At 38.7% G+C, this 15,619-nt stretch overlaps 1 protein-coding gene across 1 annotated transcript in view; it reads left to right on the top strand.

Annotated features, from left to right (window-relative positions):
• The window catches only part of SHTN1 (shootin 1), a 111,444-nt gene that overhangs the window by 81,348 nt on the left and 14,477 nt on the right, over nucleotides 1–15,619 (top strand). The window contains exons 14-16 of the mRNA XM_068961413.1: nucleotides 2,406–2,459; nucleotides 7,728–7,848; nucleotides 11,872–12,064. Coding sequence (XP_068817514.1) covers nucleotides 2,406–2,459; nucleotides 7,728–7,848; nucleotides 11,872–12,064 — 368 coding nt within the window. The remainder of the gene's footprint in view (nucleotides 1–2,405; nucleotides 2,460–7,727; nucleotides 7,849–11,871; nucleotides 12,065–15,619) is intronic.

The raw sequence follows: 15,619 nt of genomic DNA, 5'->3' as shown, positions 1-15,619 counted from the left end.
TCCCTCTTTGTCACCAGCAGACAAGATCGCTGGGCAAGGCAGAAATAGCCATGGTGTGGGCGGTCCACGGGGAGGGGGCTGGGCAGAGGGAATGAATATTTCATTCCAAGAGAGGATTTACATCTCGTGCAGCTTCAGCCAGCTATGGAGAGTAATTCAGTCCTATGCTGGTGCTCTGAAAGCGACGAGAAGCTGAGTGTGTAAGCACCCAGTGCCAGTGTCTAGTGAGTGAAGAACACTGTTGTTGGAGTTGGGTACTTGCACGTGAGTCACCCAGCTTCCCAGGCTTCTTCTGCTTGGAATACCATCTGTGACTCACACAGTTGTCAGCAGGGTCAAATGGAATAAAATGTGAAAACACTTTAAAATGCAGGGTCTAAGTAGAACCTTAGAAAGAGAATACATTTTTATGGCTTTCATGTCACAGCTATTTGGGAAAGAATAGCAAACCCAAATTATTACTAGAGGAAAAATGCAGTGTCATAAAAGAAACAAAATTAGAAAAATGTTGAAAACTTCTTAAATCGTAAGCAATCAGTGTTCTGTATGTACTTTCATTTTCAGAATATCACTGTGTCCTTTTTCTTTCATGCCGTGGCTCTTTCAACAGTTACACATTATTTAATGTCAATTCAAAATCTGGAAAGCACCTGAACAAGGATCAGTGGACAACTGTTTTTTTTTTTTTTTTTTTTTGCTGGTAATCATTAAACTATGTAGATATAGTGCTGAATGCCCTGGTCTGTAACCTTTAAAACAAATGGTCACCGCATGCCGCAGTCCACACTTCTTGCCCCAGAACCATCAGTGCTTCCCTGATATGTCACCAGTCGTGAGAGTATGCAGTCCAAGCTTTAGAAAGCTTGTGCAGTCAGAGGGCAACTTGAATGGCATAGCAGCACCTTTGAGTATGCCTGTAGCCAGGGCATTTGTTCAAAAGTCGTAACTTCTCACCAAACAGTTTACCTGCAAGTCAGGCCTGCCTTGAGGGTACTCATTTAACTGCACATTACTGAATTCCTTGATGCTGTTGGTGGTGCTGGTGTGGTTAAAATGAGTGTCTTAGAGCTTTTGACTGGCACCGATGGCATGTATACGTCACAGAAAACTGAGGCTCTGAAAATTGGATGCCTTAGTCTAATTTGTACATGATGAGCAAACCAGCCCCCAAACACTTTTTCTGACTGTACAATTTTAAAAACTTGGAATAGGACCTTATTCTTTTATTACCTTTTGAGAGGAAAGGATTATAGGTTGCAATGAATCACCTCCCATTTCTTGATGCAAGATTAGCTTGGCCTCTTTTCTAGGAATGAGAGGCCTGAGGGATCCCTTTCACTGTGACTTGCAGGTTTGCTCTTTACCTCTATCCTTTGTGAAAGGAAGTGGTATAAGGAAAATCAGAGATTTCTTTTTTTTTTTTTCCAGTCTTTTCATTGAGGGCCTCATGAACAAATTTTCCTTCTGTTAAATCAGTTGAGCGGTCCACAGAAACTGTTAGGTATGGTGGGGCAGGCAACTGTTAACCAGAACTTCATTTCAAATGATTTTATTCAGGGTGTTGCCAGATGAGAGCTGGACTTGTCATCAAGACACCTGCCTCAAATACAGAATTCCTCAAGATGAAACTTTCCTCATAAATAAGATGAAGTAGGGACTTCCCCTGGTGGTCCGTGGCTAAGACTCCACACCTCCAATGCAGGGGGCCTGGGTTCGATCCCTGGTCAGGGAGCTAGATCCCACATGCTACAGCAAAGACCTGGCACAGCCAAATAAACAAATAAATATTTTTTAAAAAAAGGTGAAGTGCTTGGACTACACATGCTCTGAGGTCTTTTACTGCTTTGAGAGCCAGTGATGCTAACGTTCTCCTATAATCTGGGTTCTTTGCTGATCCCTGTTACGAAATTGGTGAGATGAGACCTCCCAGGCCTCTGTGAGCTGGCCTCGCCTGGAGCTGATGGAGCTGAGAGGTTTTCTGCCCTGTCGCTTGCTTTCTGCTCTGCACTGCTACTTTTCTGGTCCTCCCTTGCTGGCTCAAGTCCAGCAATGAGAGTGGAGCAAAGTTTGTTGTAAAATGTTCTGAATCATTTGGAATTAAATCTTCGAAATTTAACGTTTACCAAATCGTTTCTTTATGTGATGATAACAAGAAGTAACAAAACATGTAGACGAATAGTGGCTCGAGTCCTTATGCTTTGACTAGCGCCTCTAATTTTCTGTTTAACTGCGCCCTTGGGAGCACTAACATGTCTAATATTTTTTCCTAACTGTTAGACATCAACCTAATTATTAAAACACATAGTCAATATAATATAAGTTACCAACACTTTGCCATGTAAAAATTTTGTTTGGTATTTTAAAACCGAATTACTCAGTTGTTTTTCTTCTTTTTAAAATTGTAGCCGGAATCTGCAAAAGGCTCTGAAAGTGCAGTGAATGAACTAAAAGGAATGCTGGTAAGAATAGATCTCAGTTAGTTAATGGGAAAATGGAGGAATATTTTTAAACTCTATTTTGATGAATAATTGGTTTTGATATATTTTAGTTCCGTTTTCCAAGAAGCCCCATTACTTGTGATAGTTTGCTCGATTGTGCTGTGGACTCCTGCATTGGGTGTGTTAATAATGTGTCAGTACTCTGCTCTTTCTGTTCTAAAAGGATGGGTTCCCTTCCCCCCAAATCATTGTCTCCTGTTCTTGACCTCCAATCCTTGCATTGCAGCATGAAGATAAAGTGTCTGGCCAGATGGGAGAATCAGCAGATGCTTACTGATATCAAAAATATAGTATATATATTATAAATATAGTAGATAGATGACTTATAAATATAGTAGATAATCTTATAAGTAAATCTCTATATAGATTATAGTAGGTTTATTTATAAGTAAATCCACAATAAGTATGGTAGAAAATAACAGTTTATTGTGTAGTAGTATCTCACATGAACGGTAGCTTTGGAGACTGAAAGCAGAATTCTTGGCACCTAGATATAAATCTGAGCTTCTACCCAAATGTGTCAGCATCAGAGTCACAGTCTGCTTCCCTCACAGTTTAAAAAAAGGCATTTGATCGTAAATTGAAAAATAAAATAAAAGTTCCTTTCTTTACGTTACTGATTTCATTCTCTGAAAGTAATTCACACCCATTGGAGAACATGCTTAATGCCCATCTCTAGTCATATTTCTTCTTTCCAAAGTCTGAGCTTTTGCCAACAGAATAAATGAATACTGTCCTGTCCAACAGTTTCTGTCAGAGACAAACGCCTCACTTAGAAAATGTTTCAGATGCTAAGAGCTCTATTCTCAGATCCCGTTACAGTCTCAATACCAGTTATTATGCACAGTAAGTCAACAAACATGGGGGCGGAGGTACAGCGCTAATATTCCCATGTTTGTTGTTACTGTGCTAATTATGCATTGCATGCAGACATCCACATAATTGTGGTAAACAAAATTATTTTCATCAAGCATGAAACAGTAGACTTAACTCAGAATGGCTTAATTAGTTTGCTGTAGTTTTTAGGTGAGTGGAATTAGTACTCATGAGAGGTATGCAACACTGGCTTAGCAGTGGTGGCCTCCCTGCAGAATAAAGTATTAAAATCTTTGAAAAGCTAGGCGGTTATTATCTAATGGTTTCTTTGGTGAGAACATTTTGTTATCCAGTGTTCTGGTAAGGAGGATGCCCTATGATGGTCTTCTTTGTTGTCTCTACATTATACTGTTAATTCTTGTTCATAAAGATGCCCTCAGGGCATTCTGAGGTTCTAGGGTTATAGTTCTGATCCTCAGTGAAAAGGTAAACTGCACTCAGTTTGTTGTTAAAATTAGGTTTATTGGAAAAATCAGTCATCGACATGAGACACGTGATATTTGATTACCCAAGCTATCCCACTTCCTGATAATGCTGGATGGTAGCAAGTTTATTGAATCACAGCATTGCTTTTAACGGTCATGTTCACTAGACACTCATACTCACTATAGTTTTGTGCCACTTCAAGGAGAGAAATTCATGAACAGATTTTTGTGGAATAATTTGCAAATTATAAAAACTGTCAAAACATCTTTCTTTTCTGCAGGTTGCCCCCATCCTCTTTTGCCCTGGATTTATCATTAGATTTGCCTTCCTTACGTGGTATTAATGTGTATCGCTAACAGCTGTTATTCTTTTCCTTACATTTTTAAGAAGTGGAACTCAAGATGCCCTCCCCTATTTTCCTCTGCCCAAATGGCAACTTTGCACTATCACTATAGAAGCTGTCTTTGAGGGCTGATGGATCACTTGGAGCTCCTAGTCACCTTGAGCCAAGATACCATACAACTTCTTTTAGGACAGAAACGAAGGGCCCCCCCTCCGCCCCGCCCCATCAGGTGGGGCTCTGTTGGTGCTTCCTGCTGGAGTTCAGACTATTAGGAGTTAGTTCCACCAACCTCACAGTTGTGGCATGTGAGAAACAAGCATGAAAAGAACATGAAAAGTCTGCCGATTGTGGACTGAAGTGGAAAGTGAGCACTGGTACCAAGAGATACCAAGAAACCCAGAAGCGCTGGGTTCAGTTCTGTTCCTGAACAGAAACCAAGAATGAGCTCAGTGTTCAGGTGTTTTTGCTGAAATGAAAGTGACCTGAGTTGTAAGCCTACTGCTGAAACTTAGCACATGGGTGAAAAACACATCTCATGTTTTGTGGAGCTGGAAAACCTCACTCTTTTGTACACTTTTCAGGTCAACTTTTAAAAGTCTCAGTGTCGACTGAACTTACTTTTCCAAGTCTGTTTGCACTTAATTTTTAAAGTTGTATAGTCCGTGGATAGAAATATATACAGTTCACTTCTCATAGTCACACAAGGGTTTTGGAAATCTCTGGAGCCACCCCAGCCATTTAAAAGCCACTCTTAAGTGAAAATGATGACTTCCAAAGAATGAATCAGTAGAAATTAATCTGAAAGTCTCCTCTCAAGTTCAGTTGCCTCTAAATCAAAGAGACAAAACCAGCTTTTAAAAAATTCTCTTTTAGGTCTTTTTGAACATTATGAGTTTATGTCAAATTACTCCCTGACAATTAGATTTGTCAGTTTTATGAATGTTTAACTAACATGAAGATTAACAATTTATTGACTAGAGATGTTTCAGTGTTCACTTACATAACAAATCACTGGCCACTGGCATTAATTTTTGCAAAATCTCCCAGTCAGTAATATGTTAAAACTGGTAAATGATGAAAGTGGCTTGAAGTAGAAACAGAATACTGTTCTAGAAATTAGAAAAGCCAAGTTCAAGGTTCAGCCCTATTACCCACTTACTGTGGGACCTGGCCCCAAACCCCTAGGGATTCTTTTCTCTGTGAAGGAATTGTATGTACCACGTGGTAATTTCTGATTCTCTAATTTTATGATTATAATATAAATAGATAATTAAGACAATCTCAATACTTTATTAGCTGAGCTCCTGGATCATGTCGGTTGAGATCAGTGCAGAAACCTTTCCTCCAGAATTGCCTCCATATTTAAAGTTTGCTCAGATATTAACTGAATCAACCATCTCAGTCAGTGAATGGAGAAAGAAGTTGGGAATTCAGGGATTAGAACTTGGAAAATGGATTCCTTCAAGTATCAGGTGTGATGAGAGGGTAGCTCGCCACAGTCAGGAGTTTGGGGAAATAATGCTTTTATCCAAACAAAAATAGAGAACATTGTGAAAGATAAATTCTTCAATAAAAGATGTCCCTGGACAGTGTATGGGTATGTACATGTACATACACAGACACATAACTTTTTCTTGAATTAACTCCAGCCATTGGAAATAGCATGCAGAATGTCCTTGATATTCAAATAATTTGAATATCAAATTGGATATCACTCATAGTTTTATGAGTGATTTTAATAGTAATGGCCGTGAATTTTTCTGTTTATAAATGGTACAACTTTTTAAAAATTTTCAGCACAAATGATTTGGGAATATTTTTTCTAATACATTAAAAAAATTTTATCTCAGTTGGTTTTAGTTCTGTTTTCATTACTTTATCAGTGTCAATCCTGCCTTACTGTGTAACTCTTCAATGAGTGGGTATAGATCCTCATTAACAGTTAAATAAAATTATCTGATTTTTAAAAATTATAAAATAATTATAGTGTTACATGTAATATGATTTTCCTTTAATGTATTTTATGAATTTTTGCAATAAATCAAGAGGAGAAAGAGGTTCTTCCAGAGGGAAAATGTTAGATGCCTGATTAAAATGTGAGCCTTATGTATTTTACACATCAGTTTTGGTTAGCTAGCCAAACAGCAGAAGACTATAATCTCCTAATCTTATCAATTTCCTGTGACAACAGACTGCTTTTCTGTAACTTTGTGTTGTTAGGTGGAGAAAAACACCTTTGTAAACAAAACATCATAGTAAATAACCTATATCATGTGAGATTTGCAACTACCTAATTTTACAAGCTACTTTTTCTGTTTTATAGGCTAAAGAAGAAACATGAGTTACCATTTTAGCCAGTAGGATTCCTAGAATCCTTCAGGAAGTTGGCAGGGGGCAGGGAGCAGGATTAAGGCAAACCCACAGTGAGCTGAGATGACAAAGGCTGGCCTATTAGCCTTGGTGGACAAAGGCTGCTTTCCAACTCTGCCATGAAGTCTGGAAAGTTATACCTGACTTGAGGTTCTGATTTTCTCTGATCAGAAGATTGTGGTTCAACTGTTTTTTTGTTTGTTTGTTTTTTTATAAATCCCCACTCCCCCACAAGCCTGTGGCACAGCTGAGGAGGGCTATTTTGAAAAAATAATGGGCATTTCTTAGAAAAGAAAATGGACCACTTGTAGTGGTGGGATGCTCAATCCTTACCCTTAAATCTGAGAAGTGCGTCACCCAGTGCTCTGTACAAACACTTGACCAGTAATGGGGCCAGAAAACCATAACTGTCCTCTGTACTTCCTGGAGGAGGCAGGGCAGGGAAGCACTCCCTAGGTCTCTCTCAGTCCTCTTGAAAGTCAGCACTGCTTTCAGCAGGAGCCTAGCTCTGTGGCGTCCTTGTCTTGTTTTTCCTTCAGCGTCTTCTGGGTCCTAACTGATACATTCCCCACCTCCTCCGTTGAGCAGTGTGGCATGGCGGTGCCGGCCGTTCCTTGCCTCCCTGTATGATTATGACCTTTCCTCTTGCACAATGAAGTCGTGGTGTGTTCAGTGCAGCACTTCCTTGGGTAAGCCACCGGAGAGCACTTTGTGCCTCCTTTGGCAGCGTGACACCATTATCACCAGGTGTGCAGCCAGGGTCATTCTCTGAAGAATCAGCCACATATTTCAGTGCCGCAAGGATATGGGTTCAATAACTCGTGGCTGCCATATCAAGATAAACTTCTCAGGTGAGTTCAGTATATCCGTTCTCTTCTCCACGTGGTCGATCAACACACATCAGAATCTTAATCATCAATGTGCAAGTACCTTCCCACCACTGAATTTCATATAGTTAGCCCATCGAGAGGTGTTCTTGTGCCGTTCTTTTGATATGAAAGCTCGACATCTTACATCATCAGTAGCGTCTTCTTAAATGATCCAACACTATGTGTTGTTAAAGATGTGTACATTAAAAATACATACAAGCAAATTCATTTTTAGTTCCTAATTCCATTCAAATCTGGTAATGTTTTGGTGGTTTGACTTTTATATTCTTTTGTGTATTGTATTAAGACATTAACCTTTTTGTTTTTGTTTTGTTTTCACTTTAGGGGACACTTAACAAATCCACTAGTTCAAGAAGCTTAAAATCCCTTCACATTGAAAACAGTGAAACTGAGTTAGAAAGGATTTTGCGTCGCAGAAAGTTGACAACAGAAGCAGATAGCAGTAGTAAGCTGGTTTGAATTCTCCACAGTTCTACTCTTCCTCTCTTAAGCATCTTCCTTTCAGTCTCTTTTTAACATAAAATGATCTTTCTAAAATTATTATTAACATTTTTTTGATGTGAATGAGAAGTAATGGATGGGCAAAGGTACTTAGGGATATCTCATAAGAGCTCTTATGTATTTTTATTTATTGGCATGTTTGTTTAGTTATTTGTAGGGAATGGGGGTTTTATGGATCTGCTTTGCTGAATGCAGGATGCCCTGTGGTTAAAAACATTCAGGTGGGGCTTTGGTAACAATGTTGAGGGAAGGCTCCCTAACCAGAGGACATGAGTTTAATTCACTGCTTGCTCTACAAGCAAATTGCTCAGTCTCTCTGTTTCCTCATCTATAAAACGAGAATAATAAAAGCACTACCTCATAGACTTATTTCACGGATCAAGTCATTACGTTTCAATATATATAAACAGTGCTTAGCACAATGCCTGGGACAAAGCACATAATAACTAGTAATAATAGTAGTAATTACAAATCAGTTACAAATGTAGAGAGATCGTCTTTATTTTTCATATCCATTTAGTTTATTGCCTCTGCCTGTGAACCAAGTGAATGAGAAAGTCCAGCTCTATCACCCACTGTAAATGACCATCTGAGCATCTTGAGGTCACAGTTTGCATTGCTGTCATGACACACATGTATGAGACTTTATCATGTGTTCCAGAACTCAGTTTGTATGTCTACAGTTTTTTTTCCATCGGCTTGGTCATGGGAAGTAGCAGGAACCTTTGTGAGGTTTTCCCCCTTGTTGCCAGGAGGCTAGTTTTGAAAAACCACCGTAAACTAATATTAACTGTGACCATAGCTAATGGACTGAATCTTTCAGACGGTGTTAAATCAACTACAATTAGTCTGTCACAACAGCTTACATTTGCATTGCCATCATATCTAGCAGGTTTAAATTGCTAAAATATTAAGGATTTGGGGTTTTGATAATCAAGCTCTAGTTTACATATAGAAAGTGAAAGTCGCTCAGTTGTGTCCAACTCTTTGTGACCCCATGGACTATACAATCCATGGAATTCTCCAGGCCAGAATACAGGAGTGGGTAGCTTTTCCCTTCTCTAGGGGATCTTCCCAACCCAAGGATCAAACACAGGTCTCCCTCACTGCAGGCAGATTCTTTACCATCAAGGGAAGCCCAGTTTGCATATAGGGGTTTACTCAGTTGAGTAAATTGGTTTCGTTGAACCAGAAACAGCATAAAACCAGCCCAAACTTTTTTTTTTTTTAATAAAAAAGTGAAGCCATTGTGTCCTCCTTAAAAAAAATTAGCCGTCCAGTTTTTAGTTTGGACTAGAAATTCTGTTAATATCCTATAAGAATTAACAACCTCTACCCCTAGAAAAAATAACCACCCCTCAGGAAAAATAAAGGATACCACAGAAGAGTTTTTGTCTTGACATGTGCTTTACAAGTTTTTACCAGCCTCCACAATGAACTGTTACTCATTTGCAACTTAATCAGTGCTGTGACTTTTCCAGCATTTCATCCTGAAAGTATTTGTGTAGCAGTCATTCATAGTCTTGATTCATTCTGGGGACTTTGTGAATGCCATTTTAGTGCTCTGTCGTTTACATTTTTTATTTTGCCACTGACCTTTATGTTCGTCCAGAAACATTCTTACTTCGCGCTTTTGGTCAAACACGTAGCACTCGCTATTTCAGAGTTAGTTTTCCATGGGAGAAGTGAGGAAACATTTTCAGTTTAGTCCGTATGGAAAGCTGACTATTTTAAATGTGGAGAAAGGTAGGAACATGTGTTATAGGCATGGTGAGAATCTTTCATTTTACTGATTATATTCCACCAGCATACCGATATTCAAGGTATCCTTTGAGGCAAGTTATAATAAGAGATCCAGTGGAATCATTAACATTTAGATAGAGAAATAAGAGCTGAGTCATTGGCAGGGTAGACAGGAAACATACTAAAGGAAGTGGCTTGTAGGTGAGCAGAAATAGTCTTTCGAGTGGCCAAAGCAAAACAAAAAAAGAAGCAAGAGGAAACAAACTTCAATCTCTATCGCCTAGTAAAAGAAATCATACCTTTTTTTTTTTTTTTAACATAGTTCAGATGTTTTCGAAGGATCAAGCTGGCAGAGGTATTTACTATGTAAATCTTTTTATAAAGGTCATGGAATGAGAAAGTGAAATTCCAGGGGAACAAATAAGGAGCTGAAGTAGCACAGCTGCATGGTGGGAGCGGATCAGAAAATATTCGGACAGCTTAAACAGGATGCAATAATAATGATAATGTTAAACATCATCATCATCTTAAGCATTAAGCATTTTTCTTCATATTTTTCTTTTGTATGTAACGAAAATACGAGTTCTGGCTCAGCTCAACCACCCTCGCCACATTTTAACTGGCTTAGTTGCAGAACAAGCAGCAGGCGTTGGTGTACATTCAAAAAACTAGATCTTGCTTTTCTACAAGGACAGATTGTTTAAAGCTACTGGGTGTTGCAGTCAGCAGTTACCCAAGAGCAGAATAGAGCTGCTTGGAAGCAAATCTTGAGCTCACCTTTAGTTGTTACACTTTTTGGACTTTTTGGAATGGACTTTCTTTTTTTTTTTTTTTTTTTACTTTCTTGATCTTTCTGCCCTTTTCTCTTTACTCCTTCATTGCCATGCAACATGAGGCTTGCCACAGGCAGGAGAGAAAGGCCTTTTGACCCAGGATATTCTATAATATCACAAATTTTTCTGCTTCGATGGTATAGAAGAAATCAATGAGAAAGGCAGACAGTGATGCTCTGTGAGCTGAGGCTTTCCACCAGACCAGGGGGGATTAAGTCTAAAGGAGCTGCAGTCACAGAATGGCTGAACAATTTTCTAGCCTCTCTTACACAAGTTTTTCAAATTAGAACTTCATTTTTGGAGTTCATATGTTATACTGCTGTAATACATGACACATTTATACGCAAATAGAAGAATAAAATTCCAGAGCTTAATATTCGTGATCAAGGATTAGATAACATTTTGGATTGTACCCACCAGTACTTTTCCATTTTAGGAGATGATATGACTTTGTTTAAAGATAAAGAGACTCCCAAGTTTTGTTTTCTTCTTAGTGACGCCTTTCATGTTTGTTCTTTAGCTTAATTTTTTAGAAGTTCTGATTTTATTTGTACCTTTGTGACATTTTATAAATTATTTTGTTTTAAAAGAATACTTAAGGATTCCTTCTGAAGTTTCAGGAAAGACATATTAGAATCTTGCTTTGAAAAAGCTGTCTAGGATAGCAAGCATCTTCCTAACAGAAGATAGAAAAAAAGTAATGATGGAGTTTAGCTTCAATGCCAGAAGTTTCAGATTGATATGCCAATAATTGTAGTAACAAGCCCTATTACAGTTTTCTGATCCTATCTAAAAAGAGTAGAAAAGTCCAAAAGGTAAACAGCCAAACTCTTTGCCACTTAATTTTTATAATCCTGTGTCTGTTTAACAGGAAGTAAATCCACTTACTTCTCAATCACATTAAAATGAAAATGTTCATAAAAGCTGTTTAATGCTCAGGAAGCCTTCATGAGCCTTTTAGAAACAGCTTTTTGACATCATTCCATTTTCTCTTTAAAATCAGAGCTGAGTTTGGGGAAGAATTAACTCTTGAGAGGCCAAATGATTCAAGTAGGGCTGCCAGAAAGCCATACTCTGTGAGAAGTAAAGACTTGACAATTTCAGTGTTACCAAGGACTCTGGTCAGTTGAGGGAACCATGGCCTGGGGTTTTATAGTTGCTTAAAGGTCTGTACACAGTTTCTCAGCATGGTCCTGCCACCCTGAAAAGCAGTGGTGCCAGCCAAGCAGAGTAGATTTCTAATAGGAAGATTTTCCAGCATGCTCTTGAAATTTTAGCAAGTCTTGGCCTCTTCTCTTCCTGCGGGGATTTTCAGCTAATCTGTTTTTCAGTTCCATATTAATAAGCATCGAACAGAATTATTAAACTTGAGGTATGTGTTTGGTTTTAAGGTCCACCTGGAATATTAGCCACCTCAGAGTCCAAATCCATGCCCGTGTTGGGTTCTGTATCCAGTGTAACAAAAACAGCCTTGAACAAGAAAACTCTGGAGGCAGAATTCAACAGCCCGCCCCCCCCAACACCTGAGCCAGGTGAAGGGTCGTGTAAATGGGAAGGATGCTCAAGTTCCAAGGTTACATTTCAGTAAGTAATGATGCTCTTTACTAAGTAGTATGTAGAATAAATCTGTGATGACTAATTTGTGTGCTACTTTGCTTTGTTTCTCTTTTAGAGAGCTTTTGACTTGGTTAGCCGATAGATACTCTTCTTCCTCTGTTTGATGAGCCAACTTTTGATTCTAGGCTCCTAGCTTTAGAGGTCTAATGCTGATGCAAAGCAAATATATATAAAGAGAAGTCCATCCCTAACTGGTTTGGTAATCTGATTCTTCTTCTGCACAAAGAATTGACTTGGATGATCCTTATTCAGCATCAGAAGACATTTAATCATTCTTTCAAGATTAAATACTTAGATCATTCCTCTTAATGGTTCATGAGTGGCCAGAGAAGATACTAGATCTTTCAGAAGATACTAGGTCTTCAAACTTACTTTGAAGGTATGTTTTTACAACCTTATTTTCTGATTCTCAATTAAAGACGTACCTTAATATTGCTCTGTCCTGAGATTGAAGACATGCTATGTAAAGAGTTACCTGGCTCGAAAGTGGCACTTTGATTGTTAAAGAGTTAATCCTGCTATTGAACGTGTTTCAGACAGTTCTGGTGGAAGATCAATTTGTTTTATAACAATGGCAAGCTCTTTTTGAAATTAGTCTAGTTTTGCTTTAGTTCTCTTGCCAGGATGTCAGCTGGTTTGTCACACAAAGAAAAGGAAGAGGTGAGACAAATCAGATCAGCGAATATTGTAATCACGGTTAATTAAACCTCTGATTTCCTGTTCTATCAGGAAAGAAAGAACCCCCCTTTTTTGGTAACTCTACCTGTCTTAGTTTTAAGGTGAAGCCTGGACAAATGAAGTTGAAATTCAGTTTAGATCTATTTTCGCCAGTGGGTATTTTCTTCCAGTCTTGTATTTCTCTTATTGGTACTATTAACTTTTTTTCCCCTTCTTTTGGAATGAATGACCTTCTTTGCTGATTTACAGTTTTATCTAATTTCATTGTGTTTAAAAGTACATTTTCTCCTGCAGTCATGCATTTCCTTCTTTTGACGGGAGTCATTTGAACAGTTCTAACAGAAAGATGATCTATATTCATTCTTCATCTTTCCTATTACATTTGTTTAGCACCTAATTTGACATCAGCAGTCTGGCTACATTTGAACCAATATCCAGACACAAAAGCAATTTGGCTGAGACAAGTTAGTTTCTGAGAAATGCTTCAGTGTGTGTGTGTGTGTGTATAGATTTTTTTTTTCCTTTACCATTTTACACAGATAATCTTAATCAGAAAATACTGCAACTCCTTCCTCCTTTTGTCTGCCTTTTATTCTCCAAAAGTAAGTGGAAATTACATTTCCAAGAAAGGAAATGAAATAATTGCAGGCCCAAGGTCTGCAAAATGTGTGCTGAATTGACAGTGAAAAGGATCCATGTGTTGACAGACACAGTTGTTAGACACCATAAAGGCCTATGTGAAGCTCAATTTATTTCTCATCTTGCTTGTTCAATGACTGCTTAAGAGACACGTTTCAATTTAATTTATCTACTTAAAGCACTAATACAAATACTCAGTGCTGCTGTATTAACTTTTAAACTTTGTAACCTAACGCTTGATTATTCAGTTCTTGACATGCTTTAGCTGAAATAACCAATGCCATGCATTTCCATATTGACAGCCATTTAGCAAAGAAGAATGGCTTTCTGAAAAATGTGTTTCTTAAGTACAATCATCCAAATCAATCCAAGTATCTTGTGTATGTCCATGGTAATTATTCACTTCCCAAACAGATGCACTTCTAATCATTTGTGTTTAAACCTAGCTTTTTAATGAGTAAAAGAAGTTTAACTTAGTGTAGTTGGATGCGAGCTTGAAAAGTAAAAAACCCATGTGATTTCTCAGGATCTCCTGAAAGTGGTTTAGCTACCAGGAATGGGAAGGGTTATTTCTGGCTGGCTTTGACCAATAGTTTCACTTTGTTATATAGGTTCACTCTGTTATACTAGCCATAAGGTAGAGGCAACAACATTGTCTTACCTCACAGATCTGAATTGTCACTTTGAAGTGAGATCAGCAGTTAAAGGGCTTCCCTGGTGGCTCAGCTATAAAGAATCCACCTGCAATTCAGGACATGCAGGAGAAGCAGGTTCAGTCCCTGGGTCAGGAAGATCAGAAGGAAGAAATGGCGATCCACTCCAGTATTCTTGCCTGGACAGAGGAGCCTGGCAGGCTACAGTCCATGGGGTCACAAAAGAGTCAGACACAACTTAGCAACTGAAAAACAAAAAAACAATGGCACCATTATCTTGAGCTGTGGCAACTCCACCGTAGTGTATTTCAGGTGAGTGGCTTTATTGTCTCTTGACAGGTAATCAAGGTCAAGTGAAAGTGTCAGTCCCTCAGCAGCGTCAAGGTCAAGGGAGGATACCAATCACAGTAGCCTCTAATACATAACATTATTTTTTGTGCACACGTCTGCACGTGTACACACATACACACGAGTCCCTGCCATTCATGCTTCCTTCCAAGCCCCACTTTGGCCCCTCTGCCCTAGTGTCATTCCTTCTACCCCAGTTCTTTGCTTTTCCTTCCCTTTGTCTGGGATGCCCTTCCTCCAGTCGCTACACTATATTACCTCCATCATTTCTTTGCTCACATGTCAACTTTTCAGTGAGACCTACGCTAACCACCTATTTAAAACTGTAACTCAACTCCTCTAAACTGCAATTCTTATTTTCAGTTAAAAACCCTTATCCTACTCCATTTTCCCCATAACTGTTACCTTTAACATACTATATACTTTGTGTGTATATATATATATGCTTGTTTTTTCCTCTTTCTCTGCTAGAATGTGAACTCCAGGAGGATAGGAAATTTTTTGTTACTCGTATATTTCAAACACCTGGAGAAACTCCTGCCTTATGGTAGGCTCTCAGGAAATACTGACTAAATGAATGAATGAATACATTCTTTTATTAGTGAAACAGAATATCAACTCAGTTAACCTACATTACCCCATTATTCAACAGTCCCACATATACAGATATATGTGTACCCAAATATTAGATATTTTGGTTTGTTTGGTTGCTTATTTGGTTTTTGAAACCTTTTAAAAATGCCCCGGAGTCATTTATGTTGAACTCGGTTTTGCATGTCTTCTGTATCTTTGGACTTCCCTGGTGGCTCAGAGGTTAAAGTGTCTGCCTGCAATGCGGGAGACCCAGGTTTGATCCCTGGGTCAGGAAGATCCCCTGGAGAAGGAAATGGCAACCCACTCCAGTACTCTTGCCTGGAGAATCCTGTGGAGGGAGGAGCCTGGTAGGCTACAGTCCATGAGATTGTGAAGAGTCGGACGACTGAGTGACTTCACTTTCACTTCTTTGCATCTTTGTAGCTATACAAGATAGAGTGACCGGAGGCTGCAGAGTGCCCAGTTGTAAAAGAACTTTTCGCCTGTGCTCATTTGATTGGCCTCAAGTGGACGGGAAAGTTTGCTAACTACTACTTTACTACTTGTAAAGTGAAGGAAGAAACATAGATGCTTTCTGCATACGATCTTCACTTATCCAGAAAATTAAGTT

Source organism: Capricornis sumatraensis, chromosome 23, assembly GCF_032405125.1.
Source record: "Capricornis sumatraensis isolate serow.1 chromosome 23, serow.2, whole genome shotgun sequence".
Taxonomy (NCBI): Eukaryota; Metazoa; Chordata; class Mammalia; order Artiodactyla; family Bovidae; genus Capricornis; species Capricornis sumatraensis.
The sequence above is the reverse complement of the archived record's forward strand: the minus strand, read 5'-3'. Positions and strand labels throughout refer to the sequence as shown.